The 20,453-nt window shown below is 41.3% G+C and overlaps 1 protein-coding gene across 2 annotated transcripts in view; it reads left to right on the plus strand.

The window, feature by feature from the left end:
• Positions 1 to 20,453, plus strand: part of ARFGEF3 (ARFGEF family member 3) — a 191,558-nt gene that overhangs the window by 141,430 nt on the left and 29,675 nt on the right. For both annotated transcript variants that reach the window (XM_033867776.2, XM_073789656.1), the window contains 5 exons: positions 2,040 to 2,184; positions 4,295 to 4,417; positions 8,986 to 9,089; positions 10,797 to 10,941; positions 19,730 to 19,858. In XM_033867776.2, coding sequence (XP_033723667.1) covers positions 2,040 to 2,184; positions 4,295 to 4,417; positions 8,986 to 9,089; positions 10,797 to 10,941; positions 19,730 to 19,858 — 646 coding nt within the window. The remainder of the gene's footprint in view (positions 1 to 2,039; positions 2,185 to 4,294; positions 4,418 to 8,985; positions 9,090 to 10,796; positions 10,942 to 19,729; positions 19,859 to 20,453) is intronic.

Consider the following 20,453-nt stretch of genomic DNA (forward strand, 5'->3'; position numbering starts at 1 on the left):
CATATATCTCATTAGTAGAATAAAGGATTGAAACCCTATGGTTATCTTAACAGACACAGAGAAAACATTTTACAAAATCCATCACTCATTTTAAATAAAAAACTTTCAAGAAATGAGGAATAGAAGGGAGTTCCCTAATTGGATAAAGGGAGTATTTGAGAATCTTACATCAAACACTACACAGTGGTCAAGGACTGAATGCTTTTTCCCAATAATTAGGAGCAAGGCAAAGATTTCCATCTTTACCAGTTCTGTTCAACATTATGACTTTTACTCACTGTACCAAAAAATTAAAGGCATCCGATTTTGAAAAGTAAAACTGTCTTAGTTCATAGACAACATGGTCTTATATGTAGAAAATCCTAAGGAATTTATTTTAAAAGTTACTAGAATAAATAGTGAGTTTTGGGACTTCCCTGGCAGTCCAGTGGTTAAGACTCCACGCTTCCAATGCAGAGGGTGCAGGTTCAATCCCTGGCCGGGGACCTAGGATCCCACATGCCATGCGGCGCAGCCAAAAAAATAAATTAAAAAAAAAAAATAGTGAGTTTAGCAAGGTTGCCGGATACAAAAACAATGTATTAAAATCAATTGAATTCCTATATTCAAGATGTAAGCTATCAAAAATTGAAATTAAGAGAACAATTCCATTCACAAGAGCATTGAAAACAAAATATTTAGGAATAAATTTAGTAAAAGATGTGAAATACCTGTACACTGAAGGCTACAATACATTGCTGAGAAAAAAACAAAGAATATTCCAATAAATTATGAGATATGCTACGTTCATGGCTTGAAAGACAGTATTTCTTAAATGGCAGATTTCCACAAGTTGATGCATAGATCCAGTGCAATTCCTATCAAAATATCAGCAGACTTTTTGAAGAAATTGGGAAGATGATTCTCAGATTTATATGCAAGTTCAAAGGATCTAGAATAGAGAAAACACATTTGAAAAAGAACAACGAATTTGGAGAATTTACACTACCCGATTTTAAAACTTCAGTCATCAATCCAGTGTGGTATTGGTGTAAGGGTAGACCTATATAGATCAGTGGAACTGAATAGAAAGTATAGAAATAAATTCTCACATGTATGGTCAATTTTTGACAAAGATGTCATTGCAGTTCAGTAGAGACAGGATATTACTTTTAGCAAATGGTGCTTGAACATATACAATGAAAATGAACTTACACCCTTCCTCTTACCATGCACAAAAAATAACTCAAAATGGGTCATAGGCTTAAATAAGAGCAAAAACTATAAATGTTTCTACAAGAAAACATAGGACACCATCTTTGAGGCCTTGGGTTATGCAAAGATTCTTTAGAAATGACACCAACAGAATCCATAAAAAGAAAAAAATTGATGATTTGGACTTCATCAAAATTTAAAACTTTTGCTCTTCAAAAGACACCATATAAAAATAAAAAGAGGGGCTTCCCTGGTGGCGCAGTGGTTGAGAGTCTGCCTGCCGTTGCAGGGGACACGCGTTCGTGCCCTGGTCCGGGAAGATCCCACATGCCGCGGAGCGGGTGGGCCCGTGAGCCATGGCCGCTGAGCCTGCGCTCCGCAACGGGAGAGGCCACAACGGTGAGAGGCCCGCGTATCGCAAAAAATAAATAAATAAATAAATAAAATAAAAAAAAAAATAAAAAGAGAAGCCCGAAGCTGTGAAAAAAAAATTTGCAAATCATATATCTCAGGAAGGGCTTACACTTAGAATGCACAAAGAACTCTTAATAACTCAATAAAAAAGACAATAATGAGAAGACAAAAACCTAACTTCAGAAACACCAAAATATTTACAAATGGCTTGTGAAAAGTTTTAGCAACACTAGTCATTAGTAAAATGCATATTAATGTGATACGGCTGCTTATTTAGAAGACTTTTCAGTGAGTTTTTCTAGGTTCTGATTTTTATCCTTCACTAAATTTAACCCAGAAATAGGGAGCAGAGAAGCACATCATTCTTCCCAGAAATTCGCCTGCTTCTTAGAAGGAAAAGGCGTTAAATGCCACCTCCTTTGCCTCTGCAGGTCGTCACATCCATCGGTGAGCTGGTTGAAGTGTGTTCCACCCAGATCCAGTCGGGCTGGAGGCCCTTGTTCAGTGCCCTGGAAACAGTGCACAGTGGGGACAAGTCTGAGGTGAAGGAGTACCTGGTCGGTGACTACTCCATGGGTAAGACTGTGCGTTGATTTCGTATCCTGAAACTTGTTTATTAGTTCTAAACCATAATTATTATAGCTCTAAGGTTTTGTTTTTTTTGTTTTGCGGTACGCGGGCCTCTTACTGTTGTGGCCTCTCCCATTGCGGAGCACAGGCTCCGGACGCGCAGGCTCAGCGGCCATGGCTCACGGGCCCAGCCGCTCCGCGGCATGTGGGATCTTCCCGGACCAGGGCACGAACCCGTGTCCCCTGCATCGGCAGGCGGACTCTCAACCACTGCACCACCAGGGAAGCCCTAGCTCTAAGGTTTTTGAGTGGAATCTTTTTGGTGGAATCTTTAAGACTTTCTGTATACACGATCACGTCATCGTCAAAAAGAGGCAATGTCACTTCTTCCTTTCCAATTTGGATGTATTTTATTCCTACTCTTGCCTGATTGCTCCAGCTAGGACTTCCGGTACTATGTTGAATAGGAGTAGTGATAATGGGAAGAACGTGTGGATGATTCTGGCTGTGGAGCATTAGTTCTTTATGCCAAGCTTCATGCTATCAAAAGAATTCGGATAGGGCTTCCCTGGTGGTGCAGTGGTTAATCTGCCTGCCAAGGCAGGGGACACAGGTTCGAGCCCTGGTCCAGGAAGATCCCACATGCCGTGGAGCAACTAAGCCTGTGCGCCACAACTACTGAAGCCTGCACACCTAGAGTCCCTGCTCCACAAGAGAAGCCACCACAATGAGAAGCCTGCACACCTCAGCGAAGAGTAGCCCCTGCTCGCCACAACTGGAGAAAACCCCCGTGCAGCAACGGAGACCCAACACAGCCAAAAATAAATAAATTAAAAAAAAAAAAAGAAGTTGGATAATAGGAAGACTGGCATTCAGCTGTTTTAGCAGCAGGAAATGAGCTGGTGTATCAGGAATACAAGTTCTGAGTTCTGCCAGCAGACCAAGAACCCTGAGCGTTATCAGGCCCAGCTCTCAGTGACAGATTGGACAAAAGGCCGAGAGACTTCTGTTGTTTCACTTATACGTATCTGTGTTGAGTTCTTTCGTAAAGCCAAAAGAAAAATGTTATCCACTTGCTAGGAAGAAGCAAAAAGTATCCAAATAACAGGGAGTTCGAATTAGGGAGATCAGGTCTGGCTGGAAATAGATGGGCAGCCATACAGCAGGCCCAGTGACAAGAGGTGTTGTGTCAGGGGTCCCCAAGACTACCCCTGCACTTAGAGACCCATCAGAAGGACTCATGGGACTCAGCCTGTAGTTATGCCAAGAATTATTACATAGCTCAGACTTATTACATGGCTAACAGCCACGATAGTAAGGACAAGCCAGATCATAAGGGGAAAACACAGAATCCCTGCACAGGCTTCTCACCATCCCATGAGGGGGTCCCACAGAGCACACTCTTCCTCCAACAGGGAAAATGCAGCAACATGTATGACCATAGGGCAGTGTGTAGGTCTTTCTGCCCAGGGAAGCCCACTAGAGACCCAGCAAAGGGCTGGTCACTTAGGTACCCTCTGCCTAGCATATTCCAAAATCCATACTCCCTGAAAAAAAGCAGGGGTTCAGATTAAACCACATTGTTTGCACCAACCATCCAGTCACAGTGAACCATCCAGTTAACTGTTGCTTGGGAATATTCTGAGAGCCGGCTTCCCAGACTCCGGCCAAGGGCCCATTGTGCAAGCAGGCCTTTCTAAGGATAGCAGCCTTAAGCCTTCTATGTTAACTCTTTTCGGCTTAGGTATGAATAAATTAGTATATGCCATCAGGGGTTTATCTAAACCTTCCCTTCCCTATAATTATGTGTGGAGGAGAATTCCAAAAGACCACATATTTAATTGCCCTATGTAGACCTACCCATTGCCTCAGCCCTGTGTTCAGCCGGCTTTGCCCTCGTCCCTCTACTGAGCTCTCTTCATAGCCTTCCTACAGTTCCCTCTGCAGGCAAAGCTGAGAAGGACAGCATGGGAGCCAAGCCAGTTATCCAGTCAAAAGGCTCAGGCTTTTCTCCAACAGACCTTTTTTAAGGCTCTGTGGAAGGTGCTGGGAGTATGGGCAACCTGAAGGATAGAGACTTAACTTTCTTAAAACTCTATAAATCTTCCTCCCTCAGGAAAAGGCCAGGCTCCGGTGTTTGATGTATTTGAAGCTTTTCTCAATACCGACAACATCCAGGTCTTTGCTAATGCGGCCACTAGTTACATCATGTGCCTTATGAAGTTTGTCAAAGGACTGGGTAAGTGGAGCCCTCCTTTCCTGCCTCCTGACAGCTGGGGACCCTCTCCTGGATGGCTCTGTGTGAACTGGCTGCAGCAAGCAAGCCAGCATCCTGGTATAGAAGCAGATGGCGCTATGCTGTGCGCTCAGATGCACAAAGCTTACTGTAAACGCAGCTTGGATTCTGTCCAGGGTTGATACTTTTCATTGTGTTCATGGAATAATTTTATAATGAAGCATGTCTTCATATATTATTTTACTCCAACTTCTTTTTGAATCTTAAAATATTCAATATTGTGTTCAATAATTACCCTCATACAGGAAACTACTGTCCTCAGTGTCATATAATTAGAAGTCTATTAATTAGTCTATTAGCCTAATTAGAGTTTGAGTTCCCAGCTCTTAAGCAAAAATTAAGAATGCCTTCCCCCAGACCTTACTGATTACAAAACGTATTTTGAAGGTGTAGAAGTCACCCTTCTTTGAGACTTTGTGTGTTTTAGGAACTACCTAGCTGATTTTATGCTTAGTTTAGAAATACTTTAACACAGTAGAGTCTTGCTCTACAGCATAACCTGCTGGATCAGATGTTTGTATAACACGTGTTTATCTGGGGTGAAATGGAAGGGGGTAGCAGTTAGTTAAACCCAAAGTTTAAAAGGAACTTAAGTCTTTACGTTTTGAGATTTTCACCCTGGTGTGCTCTGAGACCTGTAGCCTTCTTTTAAAAAAAGAAAATATAAGGTTCATAATATTCTTTTGTATTCTTGTAAAATAACTGACAATTTCTTTGTAAAAGAAAATAGGACACAGAGAAGCTAGGTGACTTCATTCATGTTCCCCTTATTTTGGAGCAGGAGTAAAATGCAAGTTTCAAGACAGAGGCTGGAGGCCACAGGTCTGATCCACAGACCATCCTTGTTACATTCTGTTCTTACATACACCCATTCTATGCTTCTGTATACCCTGGGAAATAGAGGGCTGAGCTGAGGGGCAACCATGAAAGCCCCTCACTTACCCACTTTACATAATGGGCTTCAGAGGAAGGTTTCTTTTTTTTTTTTTTCGGTACGCGGGCCTCTCACTGTTGTGGCCTCACCCGCTGCGGAGCACAGGCTCCAGATGCGCAGGCTCAGCGGCCATGGCTCACGGGCCCAGCCGCTCCGCGGCATGTGGGATCCTCCCGGACCGGGGCACAAACCCGCGTCCCCCGCATCGGCAGGCGGACTCTCAACCACTGCGCCACCAGGGAAGCCCGGAAGGTTTCTTTTGAAAGACAGAGGAAGATTTTATTCTTTTTAAACTCTGCTCTACACTAAATAGAAGCCAAACAGTTTAGTATCTTAATCATAAGAATACCTTAAAGTAATGAATCTCTGTCTTAGATAGTAAAAAATCCAGTCCTTGTTTAGAAAAAACTTTCCTCCTGTATTTCTCCTTTACTCTCTCAACTACTACTTCACTCACAAGAGTTCTGACACCAGATGTGTGGGCTTTGTTCCCACACCAAGCAGTTCTCTGTGATGCCAGCTGGGTGTCCTATTGTTAAATCAATTCTGACCCCAACCAGAGTTAGACCAGCAGACCCCACAGGTGAAGGGCTCAGTCCTATGAGACTGCCCCCTGCCATTTCAAATGACAATTACAAGTAGAAGGTCCACCACAACTTCTGTTTAACTTGGCTACAAATCAGAGGTTCCCGTGACCCCCCATCCTTTGGATTCAGTGATTCGTTAGAACAGCTCACAGAACTCATTTATCAGCGTATTATATAGTAATAGATACGCTAAAGGATACAGATAACAGCCCGATCAAGAGGTTATATAAGTTGAGGTCCAGGAGGGTCCCAAGCTCAGGAGCTCCTGCCCTCATGGAGTTGGGGTACACCCTCCTCCCAGCATGTAGATGTGTTCATCAACCCAGAAGCTCTCTGAACGCCATACTCTGGGGATTTCTTATGGCGGCTTCACCATGTGGCCATGATCAATCATTAACTCAATTTCCAACCCCCCTCTTCTTCCTATGGTTTTTCTGGTGACCAGCCCCCGTCCAGGAGCTTACCAAGCTCTTCGCCTCACTAGAACAAAAGACTCTATCACTCAGGAAATTCCAAGGGATTTAGGAGCTCTGTATCAGGAACTAGAGTTGAAGATCAAATATTAGAACAAAAGAAGCCTAGTAGTCTTATCATGTAGGAAATTAGGGTTTTAGGAGCTCTGTGCCAGGAGCCAGAGGCAGAGACCAACATATGTATTTTCCATTATTCCACAACCCTATATTTTATTTAAGAACCATTATTATTGGTATTCTATTGTTTGGTGAACAGTTGAGGACCTGCTACGGGGGCATGGTGACCCGTACATACTGTGGGGATACACAGATGAATATAACATGCTTCCTGCCTGTGAGAGGCTCACAGCCTCTTCTGGGAAACAGACACAAATCAATAGTCACAGTTCAGGAAGATGAATATTTTCATAGAGGCTAGGAAAAAAAAAAAAGCTATTTAAGCTGAAATGAACAAGCAGCTGAGACGGGGTGCTTGGTAGTAGGGCCACGCAGACTTCAAAGGGAAAGTGACAATTGAATTTTGCGGCGTGAGCTGCTGTAGGTTTACTTTTCTAAAAGTAGGGTACGTTGGAGGTACCACAAAGGAGGGATCCTAGGTGATGAGATGGAAACAGAGGAAGGGGCCAGGCTCTAAAGGGCCCTGAATGCCACACCAGGAAATCGAGAATGTGCAGGGACGGTTCTGAAGCCACCGAGTGGTGTATCACATGTGACATTAGAAACAACTGGCAGGCACGTGTCCCTGTGGGTTAAGGACAAGAGGCTGCAGGCAGAGACCAGTGTGCAGGAGTTTGGGAGAGAACAGAGAGGATGGAGGTCAGGATATTGTAGAGATGGGGTCCAGAGGGCTTGGACCGCTCTGACGTGGGGTGTAAGGGAGGGTGGAGCTGAGGTTGACTCCCCAAGTTCCTTGCCAGGACTGACGTTTCCCAGAATTAGGATATCCAAAAGGAGTGGAGGAGAGGAACAATAATGAATTCTATCTTTGGGCACTGGGACATGTTGAGTTTCTATGAAATATTCAAGTGGAGATGTTAGAAATTTTCACGGTAGAAATGTTAGAAGTTTGAGATCTTAGCGAGGGAGCTGGGGCCTGAAAATGGAGATGCAGAATTATCAGTGCACACCTGAGGATATTTAAAACAGAAAGATGCCATTTTTTTCTGTGAATTATAAGGTGGAGTTACTTGTCTGTGGCTTGGGGTCAGTGGGCACATCCGCGGCCCCAGTACAGCCACGCTGGCTGTGTCCTGCCCGCCTCCAGGGGCCGCCCCGTGCACAGACTTTGATGTGTGACACAGCAGCCTCCGTAAAAAACTTGGAACACTGTGATTAACAGGATAGGAAATGGATTTATTTTTTATTCCCACTTGGTTATGTCGACATGAATTTGAACTGCTCTGTGTTTTTATACTGTAAGGTGTGTTAATCTAAACTAGGGGTTGGCAAACTGTGGCCCACAGGCCAATCCCACCCACTCAGAGTTTTTAGAAATCAAGTTTTATTGGAACACAGCCCTGGTCATTTGTCTGTGGCTGTTTTTGTGCTATAGTGACAGAGTTGAGAAGTTACAACAAAGAGAGTGTGACCTGCAAAGCCTAAAATATTTACTCTCTGGCCCTGTATAAAAAAAAGTTCACCAGTCCCTGATCTAAAATATACAAATGGTTATCTGTTCTTTCTTAAGGAGAAACATGCCTCTTTGTCTGCTAAATTTTAACGAATACCTAGTAATTATGTCTGTTTACCCACAGGGAAGGGTGCCAGTTGCTACAATTGTAGACGGAAACAATTACAGTACTGTGGAATAATTGTATTAAAAGTATAGAAGTAGATTCGTACATGAGAAGAAAGATGATAATTTCCAACTACTGTGTGCCTGTAGGCTGTCTACATGCCCCCTACAGATCTGTTAAATTTCTAGATATATACACACAAAATAGAAGTCATTTCAGTTCAGTTTAGTAGTCTCCATCCCCACCCTAGATGTCTCAGATCTTCCCAGAGTCTTCCTTTATCATCCCTGGTTAGTGCTGAACACTGGCAACAAAGGAGGTCCTTTTCCAAACAGAGAGAGGCCTAGTGCTTCCTTTCTGCCCAGCACATGGCTGGTCTCCAGGATCATCCTGTCATCAAAGCTTCAGAGTCACACCATCAACAGCAGGGCCCAGGGAAGTTAATTAGAAAAATTGCCGTGTGTCCAGGTACAAAAAACCACCATCCAGCCACTGAAAGTACTGTTGCAGGATATGGAAAAAGTGGTCATTGTTTAGTGAAAAGGGGAGTTACGGAACAGAATAATTTCAACAAGGTAAGATGTACAGTGTGATCCCAAATGTGTTTAACATGTACACATGTAGGGGGAAATTTGACTGAAAGGGTTGTACAATTTGGAGTAATTTTTCCTTTCTTTTCTACGTTAGTAGACATTTGGGGAACGCATGCTGTATGACTAAGTAGGTCTTCTGTTATAAGGGGATAAACAATATTTGTCTCTGTCTCTCCTGCTGCCCCCAGGGGAGGTGGACTGTAAAGAAATCGGAGACTGTGTCCCAGGATCCGGAGCCACGTCCCCAGACCTGTGCCTCCCTGCCCTGGATTACCTCAGGCGCTGTTCTCAGGTACGCAGGCCCTGAAACCCACCTCAGAAGATGCTTACAAAACACGCATGGAGGTATTTTGTGGATGCCTAAGCGAAGTACTTTCTGCTGTCTCTGAGGAGATTGGGGCTTAGTTTTGGAGTATAAAGTTTTGTCCCCCCCGCTTCTACAAAGGAGAGAAAGAAAGTAATGAAAATGTACTAAAACACACAATTGGGTTTTGAGATCTCTGAAACTTCTCATTCATACTCCGATACGTGAACTACCATAATCTCTATATCTGTGTCAGATATCGAAATCCTTCCGATGGTACGAAAACATGGACAGTGGGCTGCACACAGTGAAAAGAGACATTTAAAAAAGTATGCAGTCAAGATCTAGTAAAAAAAAATCCAGTGAAACATCATTTATCAGTGTGAACAGTGACCTTCCTTATGCTAAGTCCAGCGACTCTCTGTCGTTACCGTGTCACACGCCCATGGGACAAGATGATGCTCCCTTCTCAAAGCCCTTTCTCCCTAGGCTTCGGTGACACCCCCTCTCCGTAGCTCTTCTCCTGTCTTCTAAGGTTGTGTCCCTGGCGTCCTCTTGTCTGTCTGTTCCTCACTCTCCCTTGGTGATAACATCAATGGCATTAAGCCCCAGGGCTTTAGAAAGGATTCACAGCCCTGATTTCCTCCTCCAGCTGCTTCCACAAGGCCCACATGACCTGATTCCGCTCCCTTTCCCCCCTCAGCTCCTTGCCCCTCACTCACTGTGCTCGCCACACTCCCTTTCTGTCCCTCAGACACACCCTACTTGTTACTGCTCAGGGCTGTTGCTGTTCCCTCTGCCTGGAATTTTCTCTCCTCAGATCTCTGTATGACACGCCTTATCGTCCAGATCTCATCTGAAACATCATCTCCTCAGAGAGACCAGGGCTTAGGTATCTACCAACTCCCTGCCAGCATTCCCCACACACCTAGGTCGCTCGTTGTAGGACTGCCTAATTTTTCCTATAACGTTTCTGTCAAATTTTATTTATTATTTGTGAAAGGAGTATGTCTGTAAGATGCACAGGGCAGGATTTCTGTCTGTCTCACTCCCAGCTGTTTCCCTAATTTCTGAAACAGTGGGGCCACAGCAGGCACAATTCTAATTCGTGAAGGTACAAGGCTCCTTGGGAGTCTGTCCCAGTAACAGATTCCGGCGGTCTGGGCTGTAGCAGTGAGAGTGGAGTAAAGAGCCCGAGCAGCCTATTAGCTCTGCTTCTCATGCCTTCATCGCACCCACCCTGCCCTCGGATTCCTCCATCCCCCATGTGCCCTCCCCCCACCCCCATTTCCTTGATGTTGAGTCAGGGGAAGGGAAATCAGAGTCTGGTATCTCATTTGCCTACAGACTCTCTTCCCAGTGATCCCCATAGAACACTTTCTCTTCGGCAAAAATTCTTGACATGTTTATGGTTCCCTTCACAGGTTTATAAAAGTCTATAAAACTCGTATGCAATTAAGATGCTGAAAAGGTACCCACAGAATCTTTTCCTCTACCTTTTTGTTGCCACTGAATGCTGTTTCAGCTGCTTCATGGGATAAATGCCTCTTGTGGACTGCCAAATTTAAAACTTTGCTACAGTGGGAGCTTTTCTGGTTTTCTCTCCACCTTCTCTTCCGGTATATAGTTTTGTTGTCATTTAATAGAGTGCAGCTTTTTCCAATTTATAATTGCAATTTGGTATTTTTAATTTAGTTGTTGGCTAAAATCTACAAAATGCCCTTGAAGCCAATATTCCTTAGTGGGCGACTCGCTAGCTTGCCCCGAAGACTTCAGGAGCAGTCAGCAAGCAGTGAGGATGGAATTGAGTCAGTCTTGTCTGACTTTGATGATGACACTGGTAAGTTAATTGATTGGGCCTAACCAGGTTATTTGCTATGTTTGTATTCCCAAAAGCCTAAGCCATGAATTCAGTAGTTTACAGATCATGAATGGTCATCCGTTTATGTCGTTATTATTTATAATTCTAACAGAACAAGCCTACCTAAAGTTTCCATGGACTCTCCGACAACGTTTTACATCAGTGTCTCCAAACCAATCCTTTTTAGATGGATACCTCCATCTAAAACCAGTGTAGATTTGCAGATTCCACTAAATATAGTTTTTAACTCTGAATTCTTTTGAATTTAGCAAATTGGACTGTGGTTGCATTTGGTGCATTGATACTTAAATTGGCTGGTAATTGTCTTTAATACCTTCTAGGAAACACAATCATTGTATAATTACTTCCTGTAGGACTATCTGGTTAGAGACTGGGGAAATTAAGTCATTACTGAAGAGACAATCTGTTTGTGACTGGTGAAGCTGAAGGCTCATTAAAAGAATAAATTTAAAAAATATGTTTCAAATTAGTTCCTGTGTAATTTCCTGTGAATTCGACTTCGATCTAGTAACTTTGGATAATTTTCAGATTGGTTCACTCATGTTCACATTTGCTGTGTTCTAATTCAGATGACCCTGTCCTGTTTCTAGACCTAAAACTGGAAATGATATCCTTAAAGAAGTCTAATATCTGAGCATAGGTGTTTCAAACCCTTGCAAAAGGACTTTCTGGGGAAGATTTTTTAATTTGCTCTTTTGTTTGTTTTTCATTATTCGTCTGTTTTATTTTTCAAGACACAAATTCACTTATGGGGATATCTAGAAATTTTCCAGTTTTCCATTGGGATTACAAACAGTAAAACCTTACAAATTCAGATCAGTTTTCAGGAAAAAAATATAGGAAAGAATAAATATCTACTGTACAGAACAATTAAATATTGGAAATTGGCTAGATGTTGCCTAATAGAGGTTTCATTTTTAATGATTATATAGGAATTTTTACATAGCATCTTAAACCTCCAACCCAGACGGTTAAAAGCAGAAGCTAATGTTGCTTATCTATAGTACAGTCTTTAAAACAGTTGCAAACAGTTTGTATATGTAACAGTGAGCATTCCCTGCCCATCTGTGCGAATCGTTAATCCATTTTTTTCTAGGCAGCCCACCTAAGGTTTCCCACAGTATAAATTCATTGAGGGCCTTAAAGTTATATATGAAACACAGCTAGATCAGAGAAAAGAATAAAAGTAAGAGCTTTAAGTTAGTATTAAAAATTACTTCTCATCATTGATATACTTAGATATTATTCCTCTGCTTTCCAAAGGCAAATAATTGCTTTTCCATTCTCCTATGGAAATTTCAAACACATATAAAACTAGACAGAATGGTATAATGAACCTTCATGTACCCATCATCCAGCTTCAACTTTTTTTTTTTTAACATCTTTATTGGAGTATAATTGCTTTACAGTCTTGTGTTAGTTTCTGCTGTATAACAAAGTGAATCCGCTATATGCATATGTATATCACCACATCCTCTCCCTCTTGCATCTCCCTCCCACCCTCCCTATCCCACCCCTCGAGGTGGTTGCAAAGCACTGAGCTGATCTCCCTGTGCTGGGCAGCTGCCTGCCGCTAGCTATCTATTTTACATTTGGTAGTGTATGTATGTCAGTGATACTCTCTCACTTTATCCCAGCTTACCCTTCCCCCTCCCCATGTCCTCAAGTCCATTCTCTACATCTGTGTCTTTATTCCTATCCTGCTCCTAGGTTCTTCAGAACATTTTTTTTTTTTTTAGATTCCATATATATGTGTTAGCATACGGTATTTGTTTTTCTCTTTCTGAATTACTTCACTCTGTATGACAGTCTCTAGGTTCATCCACCTCACTACAAATAACTCAGTTTCATTTCTTTTTATGGCTGAGTAATATTCCATTGTATATATGTGCCACATCTTCTTTATCCATTCGTCTCTCAGTGGACACTTAGGTTGCTTTCATATTCTGGCTATTGTAAATAGTGCTGCAATGAACATTGTGGTACGTGACTCTTTTTGAATTATGGTTTTCAGGGTATGTGCCCAATAGTGGTATGCTGTGTCATATGAGTTATATTTTCAGTTTTTTAAGGAGCCCTCCATACTGTTTTCCATAGTGGCTGTATCAATTTACATTCCCACCAACAGTGCAAGAGGGTTCCCTTTTCTTCATACCCTCTCCAGCGTTTATTGTTTGTAGATTTTTTGATGATGGCCACTGTGACAGGTGTGAGGTGATAGCTCATTGTAATTTTGATTTGCATTTCTCTATTAGTGATGTTGAGCATCCTTTCATGTGTTTGTTGGTAGTCTGTATATCTTCTTTGGAGAAATGTCTATTTAGGTCGTTTGCCCATTTTTGGATTGGGTTGTCTGTTTTTTTAATATTGAGCTTCATGAGCTGCTTGTATATTTTGAAGATTAATGCTTTGTCAGTTGCTTTGTTTACAAATATTTTCTCCCACTCTGAGGGCTGTCTTTTCCTCTTGTTTATAGTTTCCTTTGCTGTGCAAAAACTTTTAAGTTTCATTAGGTCCCATTTGTTTATTTTTGTTTTTATTTCCATTTCTCTAGGAGGTGGATCAGAAAGGATCCTGCTGTGATTTATGTCATAGAGTGTTCTGCCTATGTTTTCCTCTAAGAGTTTGATAGTGTCTGTCCTTACATTTAGGTCTTTAATCCATTTTGAGTGTATTTTTGTGTATGATGTTAGGAAGTGTTCTAATTTCATTCTTTTACATGTAGCTGTCCAGTTTTCCCAACACCACTTATTAAAGAGGGTGCCTTTTCTCCATTGTATACTCTTGCCTCCCTTATCAAAGGTAAGGTGACCATATGTGCATGGGTTTATCTTTGGGCTATCTATGCTGTTCCACTGATCCATATTTCTGTTTTTGTGCCAGTACCATACTGTCTTGATTACTGTAGCTTTGTTGTATAGTCTGAAGTCATGGAGCCTTATTCCTCCAGCTCCATTTTTCGTTCTCAAGACTGCTTTGGCTATTTGGGGTCTTTTGTGTTTCCATACAAATTCTGAAATTTTTTGTTCTAGTTCTGTGAAAAATGCCAGTGGTAGTTTGATAGGGATTGCATTGAATCTGTAGATTGCTTTGGGTAGTATAGTCATTTTCACAATGTTGATTCTTCCAATCCAAGAACATGGTATATCTCTCCATCTGTTGGTATCATCTTTAATTTCTTTCATCAGTGTCTTATAGTTTTCTGCATACAGGTCTTTTGTCTCAGTAGGTAGGTTTATACCTAGGTTTTTTATTCTTTTTGTTGCGGTGGTAAATGGGAGTGTTTCCTTAATTTCTCTTTCAGATTTTTCGTCATTAGTATATAGGAATGCAAGAGATTTCTGTGCATTAATTTTGGTTCCTGCTACTCTACCAGATTCATTGATTAGCTCTAGTAGTTTTCTGGTAGCATCTTTAGGATTCTCTATGTATAGTATCATGTCATCTGCAAACAGTGACAGTTTTACTTCTTTTCCGATTTGGATTCCTTTTATTTCCTTTTCTTCTCTGATTGCTGTGGCTAAAACTTCCAAAACTATGTTGAATAGTGGTGAGAGTGGGCAGCTTTGTCTTGTTACTGATCTTAGAGGAAATGGTTTCAGTTTTTCACCATTGAGAATGATGTTGGATGTGGGTTTGTCGTATATGGCCTTTAATATGTTGACGTAGCTTCCCTCTATGTCTACTTTCTGGAGAGTTTTTAATCATAAATGGGTGTTGAATTTTGTCAAACGCTTTTCTGCATCTCTTGAGATGATCATATAGTTTTTATTCTTCAATTTGTTAATATGGTTTATCACATTGATTGATTTACATATATGGAAGAATCCTTGCATCCCTGGGATAAATCCCACTTGATCATGGTGTATGATCCTTTTAATGTGCTGTTGGATTCTGTTTGCTAGTATTTTGTTGAGGATTTTTGCATCAGTGTTCACCAGATATATCAGCCTGTAGTATTTTTGTGTGTGACATCTTTGTCTGGTTTTGATATCAGGGTGATGGTGCCCTCATAGAATGAGTTTGGAAGTGTTCCTCCCTCTGCTATATTTTGGAAGAGTTTGAGAAGGATAGGTGTTAGCTCTTCTCTAAATGTTTGATAGAATTCACCTGTGAAGCCATCTGGTCCTGGACTTTTGTTTGTTGGAAGATTTTTTTTTTTTTTTTTTTTGTGGTACACGGGCCTCTCACTGTTGTGGCCTCTCCCGTTGCGGAGCACAGGCTCCGGACACGCAGGCTCAGTGACCATGGCTCACGGGCCCAGCCGCTCCGTGGCATGTGGGATCTTCCCGGACCGGGGCATGAACCCGTGTCCCCTGCATCAGCAGGCTGACTATCAACCACTGCGCCACCAGGGAAGCCCTGTTGGAAGATTTTTAATCACACTTTCAATTTCAGTGCTTGTGATTGGTTTATATTTTCTATTTCTTCCTGGTTCAGTCTTGGAAAGTTGTGCTTTTCTAAGAATTTGTCCATTTCTTCCGGGTTGTCCATTTTATTGGCATATAGTTGCTTGTAGTAATTTCTCATGATCCTTTCTTTGTATTTCTGCAGTTCAGTTGTTACCACTCCTTTTTCATTTCTAATTCTGTTGATCTGAGTCTTCTCCCTTTTTTTCTTGATGAGTCTGGCTAATGGTTTATCAATTTTGTTTATCTTCTCAAAGAACCAGCTTTTAGTTTTATTGATCTTTGCTATTGTTTCCTTCATTTATTTTTCAATTATTTCTGATATGATCTTTAGGACTTTTTTCCTTCTGCTGACTTTGGGGTTTTTTTTGTTCTTTCTCTAATTGCTTTAGGTGTAAAGTTAGGTTGTTTGAGATTTTTCTTGTTTCTTGAGGTAGGATTGTATTGCTATAAACTTCCCTCTTAGAACTGCTTTTGCTCCATCCCATAGGTTTTGGGTCATCGTATTTTCATTGTCATTTGTTTCTAGGTATTTTTTGATTACCTCTTTGAGTTCTTCAGTGATCTCTGGTTATTTAGTAGTGGTATTGTTTAGCCTCCATGTGTTTGTATATTTTACAGATTTTTTCGTGTATTTGATATCTAGTCTCATAGTGTTATGGTTGGAAAAGATACTTGATACAATTTCAATTTTCTTAAATGTACCGAGGCTTGATCTGTAACCCAAAATATGGTCTATCCTGGAGAATGTTCCATGAGCACTTGAGAAGAAAGTGTATTCTGTTGTTTTTGGATGGAATGTCCTATAAATATCAATTAAGTCCATTTTGTTTAATGTGTCATTTAAAGCTTTTGTTTCTTTATTTATTTTCATTTTGGATGATCTGTCCATTGGTGAAAGTGGGGTGTTAACGTCCCCTACTGTGATTGTGTTACTTTCGATTTCCCCTTTTATGGCTGTTAGCATTTGCCTTATGTATTGAGGTGCTCCTATTTTGGGTGCATAAATATTTACAATTCTAATATCTTCTTCTTGGATTGATCCCTTGATCATTATGTAGTGTCCTTGTCTCTTGTAATAGTCTTTAAAGTCTATTTTGTGTGATACAAGAATTGCTACTCAAGGTTTCTTTTTTTTTAAATTTATTTACTTTTTATTTATTTGTTTTTGGCTCAGTTGGGTCTTTGTTGCTGTGTGCTGGCTTTCTCTGGTTGCGGCGAGCAGGGGCTGCTCTTCATTGCGGTGCTCGGGCTTCTCATTGAGGTGGCTTCTCTTGTCGCAGAGCATGGGCTCTAGGCGCACGGGCTTCAGTAGTTGTGGCACGTGGTTCAGTAGTTGTGGTTCTCGGGCTCTAGAATGCAGGCTCAGTAGTTGTGGTGCATGGGCTTAGTTGCTGCACGGCATGTGGGATCTTCCCAGACCAGGGATTGAACCCGTGTCCCCTGCACTGGCGGGCGGATTCTTAACCACTGCACCACTAGGGAAGTCCCTCCAGCTTTCTTTTGATTTCCATTTGCATGGAATCTCTTTTTCCATCCCTTCACTTTCAGTCTGTATGTGTCCCTAGGTCTGAAGTGGGTCTCTTGGAGACAGCATATGTATGGGTCTTGTTTTTGTATCCATTCAGCCAGTCTGTGTCTTTTGGTTGGAGCATTTAATCCATTTACATTTAAGGTAATTATTGATATGTATATTCCTATTACCATTTCCTTAATTGTTTTGGGTTTGTTATTGTAGGTCTTTTCCTTCTCTTGTGTTTCCTGCCTAGAGAAGTTCCTCTAGCATTTGTTGTAAAGGTAGTTTGGTGGTGCTGAATTCTCTTAACTTTTGCTTATCTGTAAAGGTTTTAATTTCTCATTGAATCTGAATGAGATCCTTGCTGGGTAGAGTAATCTTGGTTGTAGTTTTTTCCCTTTCATCACTTTAAATATGTCCTGTCACTCCCTCGGCTTGCAGAGTTTCTGCTGAAAGATCAGCTGTTAACCTTATGGAGATTCCCTTGTATGTTATTTGTTGCTTTTCCCTTGCTGCTTTTAATATTTTTCTTTGTATTTAATTCTTGATAGTTTGATTAATATGTGTCTTGGCATGTTTCTCTTTGTGTTTATCCTGTATGGGCCTCTCTGTGCTTCCTGGACTTGACTGACTATTTCCTTTCCTATGTGAGGGAAGTTTTCAACTATAATCTCTTCAAATATTTTCTCAGACCCTTTCTTTTTCTCCTTTTCTTCTGGGACCCCTATAATTCGAACGTTGGTGCATTTAATGTTGTCCCAGAGGTCTCTGAGCCTGTCCTCAATTCTCTCCATTCTTTTTTCTTTATTCTGCTCCCTGGCACTTATTTCCACCATTTTATCTTCCAGCTCACTTATCTGTTCTTCTGCCTCAGTTATTCTGTTAGTGATTCCTTCTAGAGTATTTTTAATTTCAGTAATTGTGTTGTTCACCACTGTTTGTTTGCTCTTTAGTTCTTCTAGATCCTTGTTAAATGTTTCTTGTATTTTCTCCATCTGTTTCTGAGATTTTGGATCATCTTTACTATCATTACTCTGAATTCTTTTTCAGGTAGCTTGCCTATTTCATCTTCATTTATTTGGTGTGGTAGGTTTTTACCTTACTTCTTCGTCTGTAACAATTTTTTTGTCGTTTAAGTTTGTTTTTTGATGGGTGCTTCTGTGTTCCTGTCTTATTGGTTGTTTGGCCTGAGACATCCAGCACTGGAGTTTGCAGGCAGTTGGATAGAGCTGGGTCTTGGTGCTGAGATGAGGACCTCTGTGAGGCCTTACTCCAATTGATACTCCCTGGGGTCTGAGGTTCTCTGTTAGTCCAGCAGTTTGGACTCAGAGCTCCCACCACAGGAGCTCAGGCCTGACCTCTGGCCTGGGAACCAAGATCCCGCAAGCATGCGGCAGGTGAAGTAACGGTCACCCAAAAACATGGACATCCAAATCCCTGGAACTGCCTGGCTGGTGCATGGCAATGGGGACCCAGGGCTGCAGGAGGGGCAGGGCAGTGGCCTCAGGTGCACAGGGCAGCCTGGTGTTCTCAGAGTCAGAGCCAGGCCATTTGCACTGCCCGCACTGCCCAGCGTGCCAGGGACTCCACCTGGGCCTGACAGGCCCGGATTCACGTCCAAGGTGGCTTCAGCTATTTTTAACTTATAGCCCATTTGCCAGTTTTCTTATACATATCAGTTAATTTTCAAGGTTCATGTAAGATCTACACTACATGTGTGGCTGCTCCATCTCTTAAGTCCTTGTCAGTCTATAGATTTTCCTCTCCATCTCTCTTTTACGTCTTTGCAATTTATTTGTTGAAGAAGTGAGGTTCTTTGTCACGTAGAGTTTTCCACTTGGATTTTATTGGTTGCTCCCCTTACAGTAGTGTATAACATGATTTTCTTTCCCCTGCATATCCTATTAATTAGCTTGTCCACCCCCACTTATATTTTGAGGTTCATGAGAATTTCTTGTCACCTGGTTTTCTTATGTTTATTGTGTATGACTTTGGTTTTGGCTCCTATTAATGGGGATAGTCAAAATTGGGGAAGTAGGTTTTTTTTAATGGGAGTATTTCAACATTGCATCTTCTCATACAGTTTTCTTTTGCTGGAAAATTAGAAGTATGAAAATAAGATATAGAGTGAGCTATTTTGCATATTCTACTCTAGATACTTTTGTACCTCAATAAACAAGCTGTGGTATATACATACAATGGAATATAATTCATCCATAAAAAGGAATGAAGTTATGATACATGCTACAACATGGATGTACCTTGAAAACATTATGCTAAGTGAAATAAGCCAGACACAGGTTAGCAGGTGCTGGAGTGATATGGAGAATGCAGAGTTGTTGCTTACTGGTTATAGTTTCTCTTTGAGGTAATGAAAAAGTCTTGGAAATTAATAGTAATGATGGTTGCACAACGTCATATGTGTAATTAATACTACTGAATTACACATGTAAAAATGGCAATTTTTGTTATATATAATTTTTTAAAAAAGGATTAAAGATTACTTTGCTATCATCAACTTCCAATGAATCTAACAATTGTTTCATATAGTAGAATTTACACACCACATCACCTTCTTCCTGAAGGGGAATAAGGAAGACACTTGAACAGTATTTTTTTTTCTTTGACTTTGTCAGAACATGTAAGTCATAATTAATCCATGCTGATAGGCATTGAGGGCTACCTTACAGGGTGATGCCTTATATCCATATAGTGCTTGGTAGTTTTCAGAAGCCTTTTATATATAGTGTTTAGTTTGGTCTTGTGACGATTCTGTATTATGTTTGACCGAATTTCACAGAGGTCTGCTTTTGGTTTCCAGGTCTGATAGAAGTCTGGATCATTCTGCTGGAGCAGCTCACAGCAGCTGTGTCTAACTGTCCACGTCAGCACCAACCCCCGACCTTGGATTTGCTCTTTGAGCTGTTGAGAGATGTTACCAAAACACCTGGTAAATATTTCTATGTCTGTCTTTCGAGGGAGTTTGTTATACATATAACTTTTCTCAGGAAGGTATTTGTATGAGTGTCTATTTCACTGATGTAACCGCAGAGAGCATAATAGATGCTCGATGTATATATGTGTTGAACATTAAAGACATGTTCTTGTATTGTTTATGGGTTTCCCACCAGTCCATTTATAAGTAATGGGTGGTGGCCAGGTAGGTGAATGTGTAGAACCCCACTATATTCAGGCCAATGCTGTGGTATCAATGTCCCCTTGAGCCAGTTGGCTTTGCTCTGTTCTATGGTTACAGCCTTCCTCTGTGGCTGGGTCTCATATACTCCTGGCCCCAGGGCTGTCAGTAGAGCTTAACAGGTCTACCACTGACATGAACCAACCACTCAAATGTATGAAGACAGCAACATCTTAATTGTATAAGGGTCGTAGGTGATTATATTTGGGAAAAGACATCTAGTGAGTTCCTGATAGTACAGGAAATGGCCTTTGGGTATTTATTTCTTGTTCTGAATTAGTCAAGGTTAGCATGCACACTTACTCATCAAATTTTCCCAAGATCGGAGAAATTTTTTATAGAAATTTTA

The sequence above is a fragment of the Tursiops truncatus genome, chromosome 12 (genome assembly GCF_011762595.2).
Source record: "Tursiops truncatus isolate mTurTru1 chromosome 12, mTurTru1.mat.Y, whole genome shotgun sequence".
Lineage (NCBI taxonomy): Eukaryota > Metazoa > Chordata > Mammalia > Artiodactyla > Delphinidae > Tursiops > Tursiops truncatus.